This window comes from Typopeltis vanoorti, chromosome 16 (genome assembly GCF_054136105.1).
Source record: "Typopeltis vanoorti isolate ZY-2024b chromosome 16, IOZ_Tvanoo_1.0, whole genome shotgun sequence".
Classification (NCBI taxonomy): Eukaryota; Metazoa; Arthropoda; class Arachnida; order Uropygi; family Thelyphonidae; genus Typopeltis; species Typopeltis vanoorti.
This window is the reverse complement of record NC_143564.1, coordinates 70,404,333-70,421,419: the sequence shown is the minus strand read 5'-3', so window position 1 is coordinate 70,421,419 and position 17,087 is coordinate 70,404,333. Positions and strand designations below refer to the sequence as shown.

Here is a 17,087-nt window from a genome sequence, read left to right as displayed (position 1 = left end):
CCCGTCCCTGTAATGGTTCTCAATAAGATCTACAAAATACCCCTGTATAGCTGCAATCGTCTTTTGATTCGATGAAAATTGCTGACCAGTGAGGAAGAGTTTTAGTTTTGGGAACAGACAGAAGTCAGAGAGAGCCAAATCTGGGGAATAGGGTGGATGTTCCAACAATTCATAGTGCACATCTCTTAATTTTACCATTGCCAAAACACCTTTGTGGTTATCCCGATAAAAAATGATTTTTTTCTTCTGCAAAGTGGTCTTTTCTCACGAATTTTTTTCGTCTGGTTAAAAGATCGGAATATTCTCGAGTTATTGTTTTACCCTTTTCAAGATAATTAACAAACAAAATGCCTTTAGCATCCCAAAATACCGATGCCACCTTTCCTGCTGATGGAACTGACTTTTGTCTTCTTTGGCGCTGTACAATTGGCTTCTGTCCACTGTTTTGAGTGCTGTTTGGATTCTGATGTGTAATGGTGAATCCAAGTCTCATCCATAGTAATAAATTGATGCACAAAATCAGTTTTATTCTTGTTGAAACACTCCAAGCACTGTTCAGAGATTTTCATGCGAATATGTTTTTGATCTGCTGTGTGCAGGCGTGGTACCAATCTTGTGCAAAGCTTTTTCATTTGCAATTCTTCATGCAAAATATATCCTACACATTCCTTTGAAATGCCTATAGTCTTAGCAACAAGTCTGACATTATTTCAAGCACTTTGACTCGCAGGTCATCTGATACCACTCGATCAATGATTTCTGGTGTTGTTACACTTTTTGGATGTCCTTCACATGGTTCATCTTTAAGGCTGGTACAGCCATTTAAATTCGGCAGCCCATTTCTTATTTGTCAAAAACAAAGGAGAAGAGTACCCATAAACTTTTATGAACTTCGAATGAATTTCTTTTGGCGTTAAACCTTCTTTTACAAAGACTTTTATAACTGCACGATACTCAATTTTATCCATTTCAAGGGACATACACTTTTGCTTGACAGCCGTATAAAACAAGCTACTTGACAGAATGACTTGAAATTTCACATGGATGCATATGACAGATGTACCAACTTAGAAAAAAAAAATCTTGCCGACAGTATTGCCATCTATGGTCGAGCCGAGAACTTTTCAAACTAGACTACCCTTGTATGTAAATTTATGCCACTAAAATGAAGCTGTATGGCTCTTTCTTTATTAAATACTAGACTACACAATCATCTCAATTTACAGTTTAAAAGTGAGAAAAGTCCATAAAAATTTTTTTAAATAAATTATGTGTATTATGCAGTCAGTCAGTTAATTTGTGTTAAGGCAAATATGGCATTAATGTATTTCACATTAAAAAAGCATGAATTAAATGCAAGAGGCTCTCACTATATAGCAAACTTCTAAAACTAACTTTAAGACCCAAGTCTTAAAGAGACAATGTGATGGTAAAAGAAATCTGCTACAGTAAACTAAGGGTTGCTATAGTGAGATTACTGTATATTTTTGAATATTTTATTTCAAAATACATGTGATCACAAAAATTTAATTTTCTTCCATTTCTTGGTCTGATGCCTCTTCTATCATCGTTACAAGACTTTGTTGCAGTTTCACAGGTGAAGCTTCAGAAAGAGAAAATTTCACATGAATATTTTGGTTAACTGGATGTTTGAATGTAACAATTTGCATATACACTACTGTTGAAAACAAATATAAAAAATATAATTAAAAATTATTTGTAAAAGAAAGTGAACTCTATCCAAACACAATCTATGCATGTTAAGAATATCACTTGCATGATTATAAACTGAATGAGAAAGATGCCAAAAGTTTGTCAAGTATGCATTAATTGTGAAATTTTTCACTGATTATAATAAACTGAGTTAATAATGGAAACAGTATTACAGTTAAATCTCAATTTAATGAACTAACAAGAATACTGCTAATATCCATTACTGGCAATTTTATTTTGAAGTTCAAATTTATAACATATAGGAGAGCTGATTATTTCTGGGAAGTATTGCAAACATTGTCTAGCCAGACACACTCTTTAATATGCAATTTCAAGGATATTTTCGGATGCTTAGCTCTAAAATTAAAATAATCGTTTAGCAGCACGTACATTTAAAGAAGGGTGTACAGCATTTTTTTAATTTCATTTAAATTGTACTTCAGATTGTTACAGTTGCATCCCCCTCTGCTCGTCTGTCACCCCTCCCCCCAAAAAAAAGAGAGATTAGACATCAAACTTTAGATTGGTTGACAGCCAGTCTCCATGTGGCATCACCAAAACATGAGTGAATTTTTTTTTTTTTTTTTTTTTTTTTTTTTTTTTTTTAAGCAAAAATGGATGGATGCAAGTGATAGGAAAATGGAAGATACTCTCGTGTACCTAATCCTAATTACTAGTACACCTGTGAAGTAAATCTAGTTAAGTGACCATGTCTCTTCTCAATTTTCTCAATCTAAACTTTAGAAAGTTTGGTCTTTAGAAGTCCAAACTTTCTAAAGAAAACTTCTAAATATGAAACCAAAAGCTTTCAATTTAGTTAAAGAGTATTGAAGACATGTAGTGAATTCATCTAGGAGTATAAAGCATAGCACTTGGTTGAATATTTCCAATTATGATATCAGGTTTAATGCCACTTACCTTCATAACATGATCCAGTATACATGAATAATATAGAAGATACAGTGCACAATTGTGCATATTTGTCTTACTCTCGTACAGATTTCTTTGTACTTGCTTCAATTCTACCTGCTGAGTTAGTTAAATATAGACTATATAGAAGGCCTGTTTAGCTCTGTGGAAATTACACTTACATTCACAGTAGTAGGTTGTTCAAAGAAAGACCATTCTAAGTTTGATTCTAGTCAACAAATAGAGGAACTTTTTCTAAGAATTTCTTTGAGAAGTTCCAAGTTTGTCAAACCCTGACATAAGGAAGTAGGTTTTTTTCTCCAAGGAACTCTGGTTTTTTTTTAATCCAGCAACTCAAGAAAAATTAATTGTAGAACTCAAACCGCTTCACACAATAATACATTGCATTGGGGGAACTTGAGATGGTAGCAGTTTTTTCTTTCCTGGATACCAATCAAAATCAATCAGTCTTGGGCTAGCTATCTGTGAATGGCTAGGGGTAAGGCTTCCCACCAGTTTCCAAAAGATACAGATTTTTTTTTTGTGGATACAGACTGTGAATTGCCTTGCATAATAACCCATTTCTACCACATAATTGTAACATTTAGAACAGCATTCGTCTTGGCACCTTATCATATACTTTTCAAGATCTACAAAACTTAAATACAGATATTTGTTCTATTCCCATGATTTCTTGTCTCTATCTTAGATTAAAATCCAGTCCTAACAACCCTCACTGGACCTAAAGCTAGCTTGTTTTGATTCAAGTTTTTCTTAGCTTCAACTCAACTATGTTTGCATAAATCTTACTTGGAACATCAGCAGAAAAATTCCTCTAATTCTCACAATGCTTTATTTTCCATTTTATAGATGGTATTATAAAATGGAAATATAAGAGCACTACTCCAGTCATCTAGAATATGACCTGACCAAGCCTTTTTTCATTTAGCCTTTCCATATTTCGTATTTCTGATGGCTTTTCTGTTTTGAGTGTCGATATGTACTCCTGATTTCATCTCTCTCGATTACTTTCTACCCCCTTTTTTTACCACTCATTTAACAATTTCTCATGTAATAATTACTCTAAACAAGCAGAAATCATTGTATTCAGTTTTTTGTTTCTTTCATCATTTTATTTCAACACTTTCTCTCCATTTCTTAGCTATGTACTTCCCAATAAAGCTGTTTGTTAAACATCATTAAACTGAGGAAAATGATGTGTTCTGATCTCAAGCAATAGTCCCAAATACCCAACAAATTACTACAAACTGACAGAGTGTATACCTTGAAGGGTACAAAGTATGATCAGAGCCAAGCGAATACTCACATGCTACCAAAGTGTGCAATTCACAGCTTTCTTGGAATATAATGTTGTCCCAATACTTATTTCAACATATACAAAATGTATTTTAAGTGCCTCTGTTGTGTTACACATGATATGTCGGCTTTGGTTAGAAAAACAGACAAGTTTGAATCTTGCTATAACACGAGGAACTTTTATAACAGTCTGATGTGGTTGTCATAAAAATTTCTCATGGTTGTTGATGCAATATTTTCTTAGCATTTGGAAAATTCTGAAAGATATAAAATTACACCTATAAGCAAAATAAATTAAAATTATTTGTAAATGTCAGTCAAAGTGGAAAACAGACAGTAGCAAACAAAGTAATCCGAACACTCATATTATACAGAAAAGTTTTAATTTCACAACAAAATAAGTACAAAAAAGTTAAACTTCAACTTTACCTAATAATTTATGTGTTCTACTGTTCCTAAAAAAGGTTACACTTTCACTTTTTTTTTTTTTTTTTTTTTTTTGAAGTGTGGCATGGAGCAAGAAACTGTTAGAAGACTTTCTGGATCTGTGGGACCACTCCCCCCCCCCAATATTTTATGTACTGGTCAATAGGTACAAGTGATCCTGGACCATCATGTGTAAAACAACCCCAGAACATCTTTTTAGCTGGGTGTTTAGGAGCTTGTTAAAGATGAGTGGGAAAAATCTTCTGAGCCGCTGATTTGCTAACATAGAGTTCTCGCTCTCCTTAGACAAAGAAATGGCTATCATCATACAATATGACTTTCCACCTCTCAACAGTCTAATCTTTGTACACTTTTGTCCACTGGATCCTCTTTCTGTATAGGCTTCATTAACAGTTATTTTTTTTTTGATCTGTGGACAAAGCAATCCTCCCTGCTTCTAACAATCTTCGTGGACTGTTATGTCAGACAATCCCACTAGCTGCAAAGTCTTTAGGTCTACAGAAGACAATCTTCGATTCATTTTCCTTTTCCTAAATAGTAAACGATTTTGAGTAAGCATAATTTTCCTTTTTCGCCCACATTTGCCTTTTCTGTCAGGAGAAAAGATACCTGTCTTCCTGAAATCTCTTTCATATCGCATTAACAGTACCCAAACAAAGACCACACTCACTGCAATTTGTCTTTGAGTCATTGATGTGTGCTGAGAAAGAGTACATATTTTTGAACATTTTCTTGGAGATGTATCCATTTTATAGCTACACAAAAGGAATAAAACACTACAAATGCCATATTGCTTACACTATTACAAAAGCACAAAACTTAATAAGCATCATAGAGACAGTTAAAGCACAGCACTCAATCAAAATAGTGAACTAAAACCAAAAAATTTATGAAAATTCGGCTTGTTTGGATTAATTTGTTTGCCACAGTAGTATACAGTAATATGAAAAATTACTTGTCTACTAGATGTCATAGATAGCTGGTAGACCAAAACCTGATGTACCAGAGTTAGAAAGAAAGTATATTGGCAATAATGTGCTATTTGTATCTTTGGTATCTTAATTATATTTCTATTTCAATGTAAATCCCACTAAACTGGAAAGATGGAGAAAAGTACTGGAAGAGAGAGAGGTATGAGACTGAGCAGAAGTAAGACAGAGTATATGTGTTGCACTGTGGACGGCGGCCAGGAGACAGATCTGGAGCTGGAAGGAGATGTCATCAGGAAGGTGAGGACTTTAGATACTTAGGTTCAACAGTGGAAGAAGATGGAGGAGCTGAGAAGGAAGTGGGATGCAGGATACAAGCGGGTTGGAGGAACTGAAGAGAGATGGCTGGAGTGTTATGCGATAAGAGGGTGCCGATCAATCTGAAAGGCAAAATCTATAGGATAGTGGTGAGGCCAGCTATGACGTATGCTATAGAAACTGTGGCCCTGAGGAAAAATAACATCAGCAGGATGGAAGTAGCAGAGATGAGAATGCTTAGGTGGATGTGCGGTCATGTGATGAAGAGGGAGGATGAATATCTGGGAAGAAGGGTCATGCAGATGGATGTACAAGGAAGGACGAAGCGTGGGTGGCCAAAGAAGAGATGGAGGGAGCTGGTAGAAGAAGACTTGAGGATGAAGAACTTGGATGTGGTGACAACCCAAGACAGGAGGATGTGGAGGAGACTCATCATCAACAGTGATCCCACTTAAGTGGGAGAAGCTGCAGAAGAAGAAGAATGTAACTCCCACCTATGAAAGATTGTAAACCTATAATACATTAGCACAATGAGTGGGTTAAGAATTTTTTCTCTAGTGTTTATTAACATTTTAAAGCTTGTTTTTTTTTTTTGTGAAGTTTAGAAATCTTGTTCTAGAGACCAAATATGAAACTTTTTCAAGCCTTCAATAAGTGAAACAGTGGATTGCCTCATAATGATAAAATTCATCTCCCACCTAAAAACAATAGCACACATCCATGCCTATAATGGGATTTGAACGTGCAGCCTGTTGTTTGGAGCATAGATATGATACTCTCAGCCAACTAGGCTACCTAGGTCATACTTCACCTGTCTTAGATTTAAGGATTTACTTTATGATAAGGGAGAGCACCACACACATTATACTTGCGATTAGAATCACATTCATGTATCTAGTTTCTTGGGTAATTTATAAGTAAATGGCTTTTTGGTATATCCAAGGATTAGTAGCCAACTCTCACTAATTTCTTTTATCAAAGCATCATACCATGAGGCTTTTCAATAGTTTGTTATAGTGGTAACTATAAATTCACATGTATGTCACAGTAATTAAACTTTTTAATAATATGTAAATATTTCATCTTAAGTATCAAAAGATACCACAACAATAGGAATTACAATCAAAATATTGGTGCACATGCTTACATTGGAATCCCTCTATTATACAGTAGTATGTTTAAGGATTAAAAACTATCATCATCATCAAATTCCTGATATGTACCCTCAAGGGACAGTAATAGTACTACATGAAAAATTTACATCATTACTAACTTCCTATCTACAATTTTCCTCCAAATCAGTTTGTTACTTGTCAAGACTCCAACATTATCAGATCTTATATTTCTATTGTCTAAGGCACTTTTTTTATTGTCTATTGTCTAAGGTGGTTGGCTCTATTCCTCCTGCTATACAACAGGAGGAATAGAGCCAACCACCTTATCCTCATATAATGGTTGCAGTTAAAACCGGCCTTGAGAACTCAATGCTTCTACAGACATAGGATACACCGGGAGGCATAGAGCCAACCACCTTATCCTCATATAATGGTTGCAGTTATAAGGAATAGAAACCCTTGACACCATAAAGGTAAAAGAAGGAAAGATTAAGAAAGAAAGAAAGATTATTATTAGTTATCAAGTAGTCATTCCTTGATCTCTAGCTTTTTTTCAACATAAATTTAAGATTTTATGTTGAACAAAAAAAAAATATCTAGTTATGTTAAGTTGCAAAGTCAATCTTTTCTTATTTTCATCAAGAAATTTCCCATCATAGATTGAACTAGTTCATTGACAATTATCTCTTTCTGCTGTGGCATATACCTCTATGATTGATAAATGGCCTCTTTTGGATTCAATGCTTCCAATTTGATTAGCTGTGTCCAGTTGAATACCGCTACCAAATAAAGTTCATGATTATTGTAATAAGAGTGGTCACTGACACATTACAGTATTTGGCTTTACTGACAAAGTTCTTATTGGTTTGTCATTGATTTTCTACTTATTATCAGCAATTATGTTTCACAACACCTACTAAGGAAAGAAAAGAAATGAAAATATATTGTGATAATAAAATAATCTCAGTTTCCTTTAAATTCAGAATGCTACGAGCCCAATCCAGACTGTTCTACTATGGAATTAATCAGCAAACATAGATTAATTATTAACCAAAATCAAAGCAAAAATTTTTTACATCCAATTTTGAGTCTGAATATTCTGCAGTACAAATCAATGTTAGCAGAGTTGAACTAACAATGATCTGTAAGAATCAAATCAAATTAAAGAAAAATTTGTCATTACCTGCAGCAGACCTCACTAGAGAAAGGTTATTCTGTACTTCTTTCATATCCCTTTCCTTCTCTAGTTTTTTGCCTTTACTTAACCTGAAATTAAATTATTCATGATTCAGTGATAACATTCCAGTTAAACAGTTCATACCAGTTAAAAAAAAAAAAATCTCATTTGTTGAAATTTAATAAAAGTTGAGATATAATATACACAAAATGTCCAAAATGTCAAATTCTGGTTTCAATTTGATCTTTATTGACAAAACAATCAAACTGATATTAAATCTTCTGGATGGAATTTAACGAGATTTACCATCTTAAAATTATCGTGTTGTTTTAATTGGCCCACATGAATTGGTAATATTAAGCACAAAACACACACACACACACACACACACACACACACACACACACACACACACACACACACAGTGGTGCCTTGGTTAACAACAGCCTCAGATAACGACATACTTGGTTAATGACACTCGATTATATGAACCTCTGTCCGATCTAAAAAACCGGAATTTTTTGATTGCACGCAGCCACGTGCGGGAAGATTATTGTCGAATAGAGAACAGCCATGCGACATAGCTGTGAAGCTTAGATATGTTTGACCCATCATAGCCAGCTGTTTACGTTTTCCGTTTATTGTTTCTTTTCTTGTAGTGTACTGTGCTTTATTTTAAAATTTATGGTTATAAATGCGTTTTATGATGAAAATGATATTTAAACATTTATTTTTTATGTGTTGGTTCATATAGACAATAAATCTGCGATGAACAGTGACATGCACGAACAGTGCATGTCACTGTTCGTTCGCCATCAAAAGGCAAAATCAAATCTCATCTGTATAATAATCGTTGTATCTATAAACTGCTAATCAGTGTACGTTATAGTAAGTGCTGTATCTAATATCATCACCTTAGAAGCAAAATGCACTAAGTCAAAAATTGCAGGTTTTGAATTTAACTGTTAACTTTTATTTCAAAAAGTTTTTTTTTTTTTTTTTTGAACTTTTACTTTTATTTTCAGGTGACAATATGTTCTTTACATCCCTTGTCTTAGCGTTGTACAATTTGTAATAATACCGTATTTTGCGTATTTTTTTTATAGAGTGAATTTTTTTACCGTGTGACAAAATGGGTCCCAAAAAGAAAGCTAGTGAGGGAAAAAAAAAAACAGAAAAATTTTCTCTATTGAACAGAAGAAAGAATAATAGCAAAACATCATGAAGGTGTGAAAGTTATGCAGCTAGCTCGAATATATGAAACCAGTCATTCTACAATATCAACCATTTTGGCTAAGAAAGAAGAACTTATGGTAGCTAAGGGCACTTCAAGGTTGAATGTTAGAGAGCTTCTTTTTGAGCAAATGGAAAATCTATTACTAATTTCGATCAAAGAAAGAGAAATGGTGGGCGATACTACATCTCAAAATGCAATCTGTGAGCTAAACAGATTTATCAAGATTTGAAAAAGAAGACTTCAGGATCAAGTTCTGAGGTAGATGATGACGATTTCAAAGGTAGCAGATGTTGGTTTGACAACTTTAAAAAAAGAACAGGAATCATAGTGTGGTCAGACACAGAGAGGCAGCTAGTGCTGACAAAGCAGCAGCAGATAAATTTGTCAATAGCTTTACAAGAATTGTAGAAGGAGGAGAATACCTACCTCAACAAGTCTTCAATTGTGATAAGACTGGGTTATTTTGGAAGAATCCCAACAAGACATTTATCACAAAAGAAGAAAAAACACTTCCTGGGCATAAACCAATGAATGATAAGTTAACATTGCTTTTAGCAGCAAATGCAAGTGGAGACTGCAAGGTAAAACCAATGTTAATCTACCACTCAGAGAATCCCCGAGCATTCAAAAAGTTCAACGTCTCTAAATCCAGTCTCGGTGTTTTGTGGAAGTCTAACAGCAAAGCCTGGGTCACAAGAATAGAATTTAGAGACTGGATTCACGAAGTGTTTGGACCAACTGTCAAAGCCTATCTTGAGCAAAACAATCTGCCTCTAAAAGCCATTTTAACCTTGGATAACACACCTGGCCATCCAACGGGCATACAAGAAGAGCTACCAGAGGAATTAGATTTTATCCAGGTGATTTTACTTCCTCCCAAGACTACATCTCTGATTCAACCTATGGATCAGCTGATAATTGCAAATTTTAAAAAACTTTGCGCAAGGGCACTTTTTACCAGGTGCTTTGAAACCTGCGAGGCTATCAACATAACCCTAAGAAAATTTTGGAAAGAAGAATTCAACATTGTCATAGCAATTAGGCTAATTGTAAAGGCTTGGCAAGAAGTAACAATGAAATGTCTCAAAGCAGCATGGAGGAAACTGTGTCCTTCCTTTGGTAATGAAGAAACTTCAGATGAAGGACACAAATTGGTAAAGGATATTGTGGCAACTGCTCATGATCTTAACTTGGATGTAGAGGAAGAAGATGTTGAAGAATTATTGGAGATGCATGACTGAGAACTGACCACTGACGAGCTAAAAGAACTTTTCAAGCAGCAATGTGAAGAAAAGGAAAAGGAAATTTCATCTGAAGATGAGGATGGAGAGAAAGAAGAAATTACGACTGCTGAAATCAAAACTGTTTTGGCAAAGTGGGAGGAAGATCAAAATGTTGCTATGAAATGGAATCCAAACAAATCTGAGGTTATCAGAACTGCAGATCTATTTAATGGAAAGTCCATGCAGCTTTTCAGAAACATTTTAAAAAAAGAGACAGAAGCAAACAGCCCTAGACATGTTTTTTTACAGATCCGTTTGTCAAAAAAACTCAGAAGTGAGCCCAATTGTCCTTCTGTTGAAGACTGATAATTAAAAACTGTTTTCATGAACGATTAATTTTATCAATGTTAATTTTTTTTGTAGCAAATACATATACTGTATAATAAATAAATGATATTTACCATATTTTTATGACATTTTAAATGAGTTTTATCTGCATTTTGAATATGTATACTATAGTTGTGGGGAGGAGCCGGAACAAATTAATCGATTTTCAATTAAATCTTATGGGGAATCGTGCCTTGGATAACAACGGTACTCTGTTTGAGGATTACCGTCGTTAACCAAGGCACCATTGTAAATATATTTACTACACATGCCAAAAATCAGCATTTTCACATATATGCTGTTCGACACACATATTTTTAGAAATTAATAAAGACTTATTGGAAGTCTTTATACTCGAGTTCTCTGAATAAATAAATTTGCAGACAGAGAACTCTTCCAATAACAAACTTTGTCAAAGACATGATAATCATCATCAAATTCTTCACATGTACCCTCAAGGGGGTGTACAGGATATTATCTTCCTTTGTGCCATTTTCCTGCTAACCTGGCAGAGAACACTTGTTTTGGTAATCTTTCCTCTCCCATTCTATTTAAGTGACAATACAACCTGAGATTAGCTCTGCTAACAGTGTCAAGTTCTTTCCTAATATCTCCGTTTTTTTAATATGATATTGCCAATGATGCCATCTGTTCATGTACCTAATCTTTCTCAGGATTCTCATATCTGTGGTCTAAAGCGTTTTATTTCTAACCCAGCTCTCAGATCCATAAGTTAAAATTGGTTTAAACACTGTCTTGTATAAGCTAATTTAGTGTCTCAACTAATTTCCTTCTTATTCCACATAAATTTATTCTGTTGACTTCCTACCATACCAGCTTTGTTAATTCTGTTGTCTATTTCCATATTTAATTTACCATCTTCATTAAAAATTGTGATTAAGTAAATGAAATGTTTTATTTGTTCTATAAGTTCTCCACTCACAATGCAATTGATATTTTCAATGTTTCTGCCTATTTTCATATCAAATTTATATGATATGAAAATCAATCTTAGCTCTTTACTTCTGCATAGAGTAAAGAGCTGAGATTAACATCTCCAATTTTGATATCAGGTTTAATACTGCTTTCTTTCATAATGTGATCAATATACGGAGGCTGTTCGATAAGTTATATGACTACATTTATACAGAAAACAGATTATCTTTAATCGTCATTATTTACATGGTCTTTTTCGAAGTAACTACTGTGAGACGTGATGCATTTGTACCAACGTTGCGTCCACTTCTTAAACACATGTGAGAGTCCGTTTTTTGAGAGTTCTTTCAAAACTGCCTCCGCAGCTTTTACACATGCTTTGTTGCTTTCGAAACAGCAGCCTCTTAGTGGTTTCTTGAGCTGAGGAAACAGCCAGAAATCGCACAGTGCGAGATCAGGACTGTATGGAGGGTGTGGTAGGATATCTATGTTGTTCTTCTGCAAAATGTCCACTACACAACCAGCAATATGTGGCCTTGCATTATCGTGGCACAATAAGAAGCCATTCTTCAGCAATGGACGCTTCCTTTTGATGTGCTGTACCATTGTCTGTAAAACATCCACATAGTATGAGCTGTTTACAGTATTCCCAGGTTCTACAGCATGTTAGTAAACAATGCCTTCGTAGTCAAAAAACATTATGGTCATAACTTTACCTTTCTTGGGGATAAGCGAAGATGGATGCTTCCATTCACTGCTTTGTTGTTTCATTGTAGGGTCATAGTGATACAACCAAGCTTCATCTTCTGTAATGATGCGTTTTAAGAAGTTGTTGCCTTCTTGTTCCAGTCTTTCTTTCCATTCTGTGCAAATATCCACTCCATGCTGCATTTGCTCCGGTGTCAAGAGTTTGGGAATCCATCGGGCGCAAACATGTTTCAGTCATGTTCAGCCATGATTGAGTGAACACTTCCCACAGAAATATTCAGGACAACAAGCAGCTGGCATACTGTAATTCTGCAATCCTCCTTGATGATAATCGCTGCTGTGTTGATCACTGTCTCTGTGATGGACGTTGAAGGTCTTCCCTCACGTTCAAGATCTTCCACATTTTGCCTTCCTTCCTTAAAAGTTTTATGCAGCGAAAAACACTTGCCCTCGACATTGCTTCATCGTGGAAAGCTTCGTGTATCATGTTAAAGGTGTCTGATGCCGATTTCTGCAAATGCACACAAAATTCAATCGCATAACGCTGTTCCAAGGACGCTTCCATTTCGACGACTGGTCACGGCTCGTAGGCGTGCTGAAACAAGCTTGCGTTTAGTCACGTAACACTCTGCCACATCAGCCCGTATACGCCATCTATCAACCTCTTTTGTTAATACAGACAGCAACATTTCTTTATTCCACAGAAATTAATATTGTAATGAGTGGTTTCGCGACAGTAAAATTAGTCTTATTACTTATTGAACAGCCCTCATAGATGTAAAACTTCTCATGATTTGTGACTTTGTAACTTATGTTCGTTGTTACATGTTTTTTTGTTCAGGAGAATGTACTTAGACTAATGTTAAATTTTTTGAGTGAAATAATCTTTTCTGTGATAATAATATTGTACTGAACCTTTGTTAAAATAATGTGGTGCATGACATTCATGTAAGGCTATTAAGAAATGTTAAATCAGTAAGTTTGACAAGTTTAGATTAGTGAAGAATTCTGAGAATTGTCATAGATGGAAATTTCCAAAGACACATGAAAGATGACATCATCATGTCCAAAGGCCAATACGTGACAATTGTCATGGCTAGAGAATTCCAAAGATGTGACCATTTTCGAGAGATGCACGCATGCACACAATGGAGGTCAGGGCCTATATAAGGCAATTCATAGGAAGGAATTTTGTGTTGGGATTTTCTAATCTTTCTCTTACCTGAGTCCCATCACATCAAGTTCGCTGCCGGAAGCATAAAGAGAAGTGTCGTGAGTTCCAAGTCTTCTACCTGGATCACCGCTATGTGAGAAACACTGCGTTGAGTCATTGTGAAAGGAAGGAGCTGTACATCCATGCCATGTTAAGGGTCCTATAAGGCAAGATATAGTCGACAACTCGGACAAGGAAGAAATTTAGCAGGAAAATAGGAACGAGTCAGCAAGTGGAAAGAAAGAAAGACAAGAAGAAGACTTACATGTGAACAAAAAAAGTTAATGTGAAAGACTGTGTTGAACAAGAATTGTAAGTAGTTGTAATACTGAACAAAAATGTATGTCAAGAGTCTATGTTTATGAGATATTGTATATTAATGTTGAATTAGGCTTAAACACGGTATGCATTATATTCAGTTAATGTTATGCTAAATTGTGAATTAACTTAGAACTAAGGTTAAATTAGAAGGAATTGAGACTAGCAAGAGTATTGTAATGACACTGTGTGTATATATGTGAATCATTCTGTAAATAATTCTTCAACTTAATTAAATGGGCTGTGAACAACACATTGGACCGATTCTGTTAAATGCACTATCCTAAAAAATTCAAACTTGCAAAAGATAGAAGTTATATGATTTATAATTAAGCCACAACTAGTTTAAAGTAGGGATAAAGTAGGGATATATATAAGCAGGGAATATAAACGATATCTGCTTTGTCTTTGATTTAAGATTTTATATTCTCACACTCAAAATATAGTCTAACTGGTACAGCTGTTAAAAACAAATAAAAGAGCATGAGAAATAAGATATAGCAGAAACAGGTAGTCGGCAGTAGATGATAGTCAAGACAGTTGACCATTCACAATAATTAAGTAAAGAAAAAGCAAAGACAAAGCAGGATAGTGGAAGTACGGAAAATTGAATACAGAACATAGTATAAGCAAATGGCAAAGTCCACTTAATTATTACATAGATAATAAATAACAGAGAGGAGAATGTACATCCTTGTCTGACACCAGATTTAATATTAAACCATCTTCCTGTACTTGCTTCAATTCTAAATGCTGACTTATAACTCAAAGACTAAGTATTGCTTGATATATAGAATTCTAGCCAAATTTTCTCCTGTGAATTTTAGGATTCAAGATGTCAAAAATCCTAGTAAAATTATAAGTATACACTCTGATAGGTTAAAAAAGTACTTTTTAGGGAGTAAAAATTTAGTTATATTAGGAGACAATATGAATAAAATATTGAAAGATGATTGTGCATCTCATTCACAATCAAATAGTAGGAAATGTAATAGTTTTAAAGCTTATAATTTAAATACACAGAAAGGGAGAAAATTAAGAAGTTTGAGTAAAACAAAACCTAATGAAGGAAATTTTAGAAACCCTAGGGTACATAATTCAGATAATATACAATGTAAGAGTGATGATAATCAAACTGACTCTAACATGGATGAAATTATAGCAGAATATCATACGTTAGTTAACTTATAGTTAAATAAACCAGAGGAATGTGAAAATACCTCTAATTTAGTTAGTAAGGATAAAGAATCTTAGAAACCTGTAGAATTTGATTCTGATAGTGATGATTCTGTAGATTTAGGACATAATTCAAATAATTTAAATGAAATATTTGAAAAATACAAAAATGAAATTTGTAAATACAATGGATTGGAAGATATAAATTCTGAATTATCTCTAGCATCAGATGATTCTGAAATTAGTGATTCAGAGATTGTAAATAATGATAAGCAAGAATCACATTATTATTTAAGATCTAGGAATAAGCATTAGAAGTTTTGTTAGATACAGGTTAAATATTTAAAATTTAAAAAAATTTTAAATTTTAAATATTTAAAAGATGAAACTGATGTAAAAATAATCATAATTGAAAATTCTGAATATTTTTACAAATTGTTTTATGGATGACTAACTACAAAATTAATTTAGTTTAGTCTGGCTATTAGGTCTTAAAAACTAGCGAATGTTAATACGTTTATTAGTTTTGGTTTCATAACACACATTGCAATGTGCCTGTTATTGATGTTATTTTTGTCAAAATGAAATGTAAAGCATTTAAAAAATTTATGTACTTACTGGATTTGGATAGCAGTGTTACTTTTAGAAATTTTATTGTAGTTTAAAATTATTAAGTGCTGTGTTTCATGAAGACATTCTCTTATCGCTAACGGAGACGTGTCAGCCATTATACTCAGTTTCTCACTTGCCACTTTCATGGAGTGTGCATGCTTGCCGAGGAGTTTGATGGGTGATTGACAGCTGACAAGAGAGCGTTCGGGAGAAAGGAGAATGCTGGCCAGCAGATATTTAGGTTAAGAGGAACTTAAGTTTTTGTGTGACAGTCAGAGGAAAATTAATAGTAGATTCCAAAAAGGGAATTGTAGAGTTATGAGTTTTTAAAGACTTAAGACTGTCAACAAGTGATCGTAAATAAAGGAAGGTATTGCAATCGACGTTCTAAAGGAATGTTCAAAGAAATGCTGATTGGAAGTTTAATAGCAGATTCCGAAAAGGGAAGCGTAGAACTCAGTTTTTAAGGTGGAAGACTGTTAATAAGTATTCGTAAATAAAAGAAGATATTGTTAACGATATTCTAAAGGAATGTTCGAAGAAACGCTGATTGGAAAGAAATTGCATGAAGTGAAAGTGTTTATACTTAGGTGAATTCAGAATATCTACACTTCAGTGTGAAGAAGAATTAATGGGTGCTACATGAGGCCTTAACGGAGGAACTGGCTATGTACATTTTGTTATTGTGTAAACAAAGTGTATAGTCTAGTAAAATGAGATGAAGTATATGTTAAAACAAATCAGTAATAGATTGAGTCAGATAATGGCTGATCTCTTAACTGTAAGTTTATTTAAAAGGCCTTTGGATCCAATTAATTTGTAGTTAATTATGTAACTTTATTTGAAGTGTATATATTGTTTGTGTTTTATTAAATCTGTTTATTTTGTATTTAGTCTTGAGTCAGTGGTCTTTTTTAGATTCTGAAAGAAAGAGTTAAAGTCATTGCACCAATTGGAGAACTCTTGTGCATATATAGGTACACTCGGAAATAAAAAAATAATTGTTAGAAACAGAGATTAAATAATACAATTAATCTCATAACAAATAACAAAACCATCTTCCTGTACTTGCTTCAATTCTAAATGCTGACTTACAACTCAAAGACTAAGTATTGCTTGATATAATGCCCCATTGACACCATATAACTGTAGTGTTTTGAATAGCTTTCCTCTTGGCATCATGTCATATGCCTTCTACAAAACTTAAATACAGATCTTTGCTATATTCCCACGATTTCTCAACTATTTGTCGTAAAGTAAAAATCTGATCGCCAGGATCAGATTTTCACTTTACAACAAACAGATCAGAAGGCCTCTATTTTGCCTGAATCCAGCTTGTGCTTCACCAACCT

General features: G+C 34.1%; 1 protein-coding gene across 1 annotated transcript in view; it reads right to left on the bottom strand.

Moving 5' to 3' along the window:
* Positions 1–1,349: 1,349 nt before the first annotated feature.
* LOC150098112 (putative ribosome biogenesis protein RLP24) overlaps positions 1,350–17,087 on the bottom strand; it is a 48,833-nt gene continuing 33,095 nt past the window's right edge. The window contains exons 4-5 of the mRNA XM_090406298.1: positions 7,932–8,014; positions 1,350–1,603 (exon numbers count right to left, since the gene is read on the bottom strand). Coding sequence (XP_090262424.1) covers positions 1,527–1,603; positions 7,932–8,014 — 160 coding nt within the window. The 3' untranslated portion in view covers positions 1,350–1,526. The remainder of the gene's footprint in view (positions 1,604–7,931; positions 8,015–17,087) is intronic.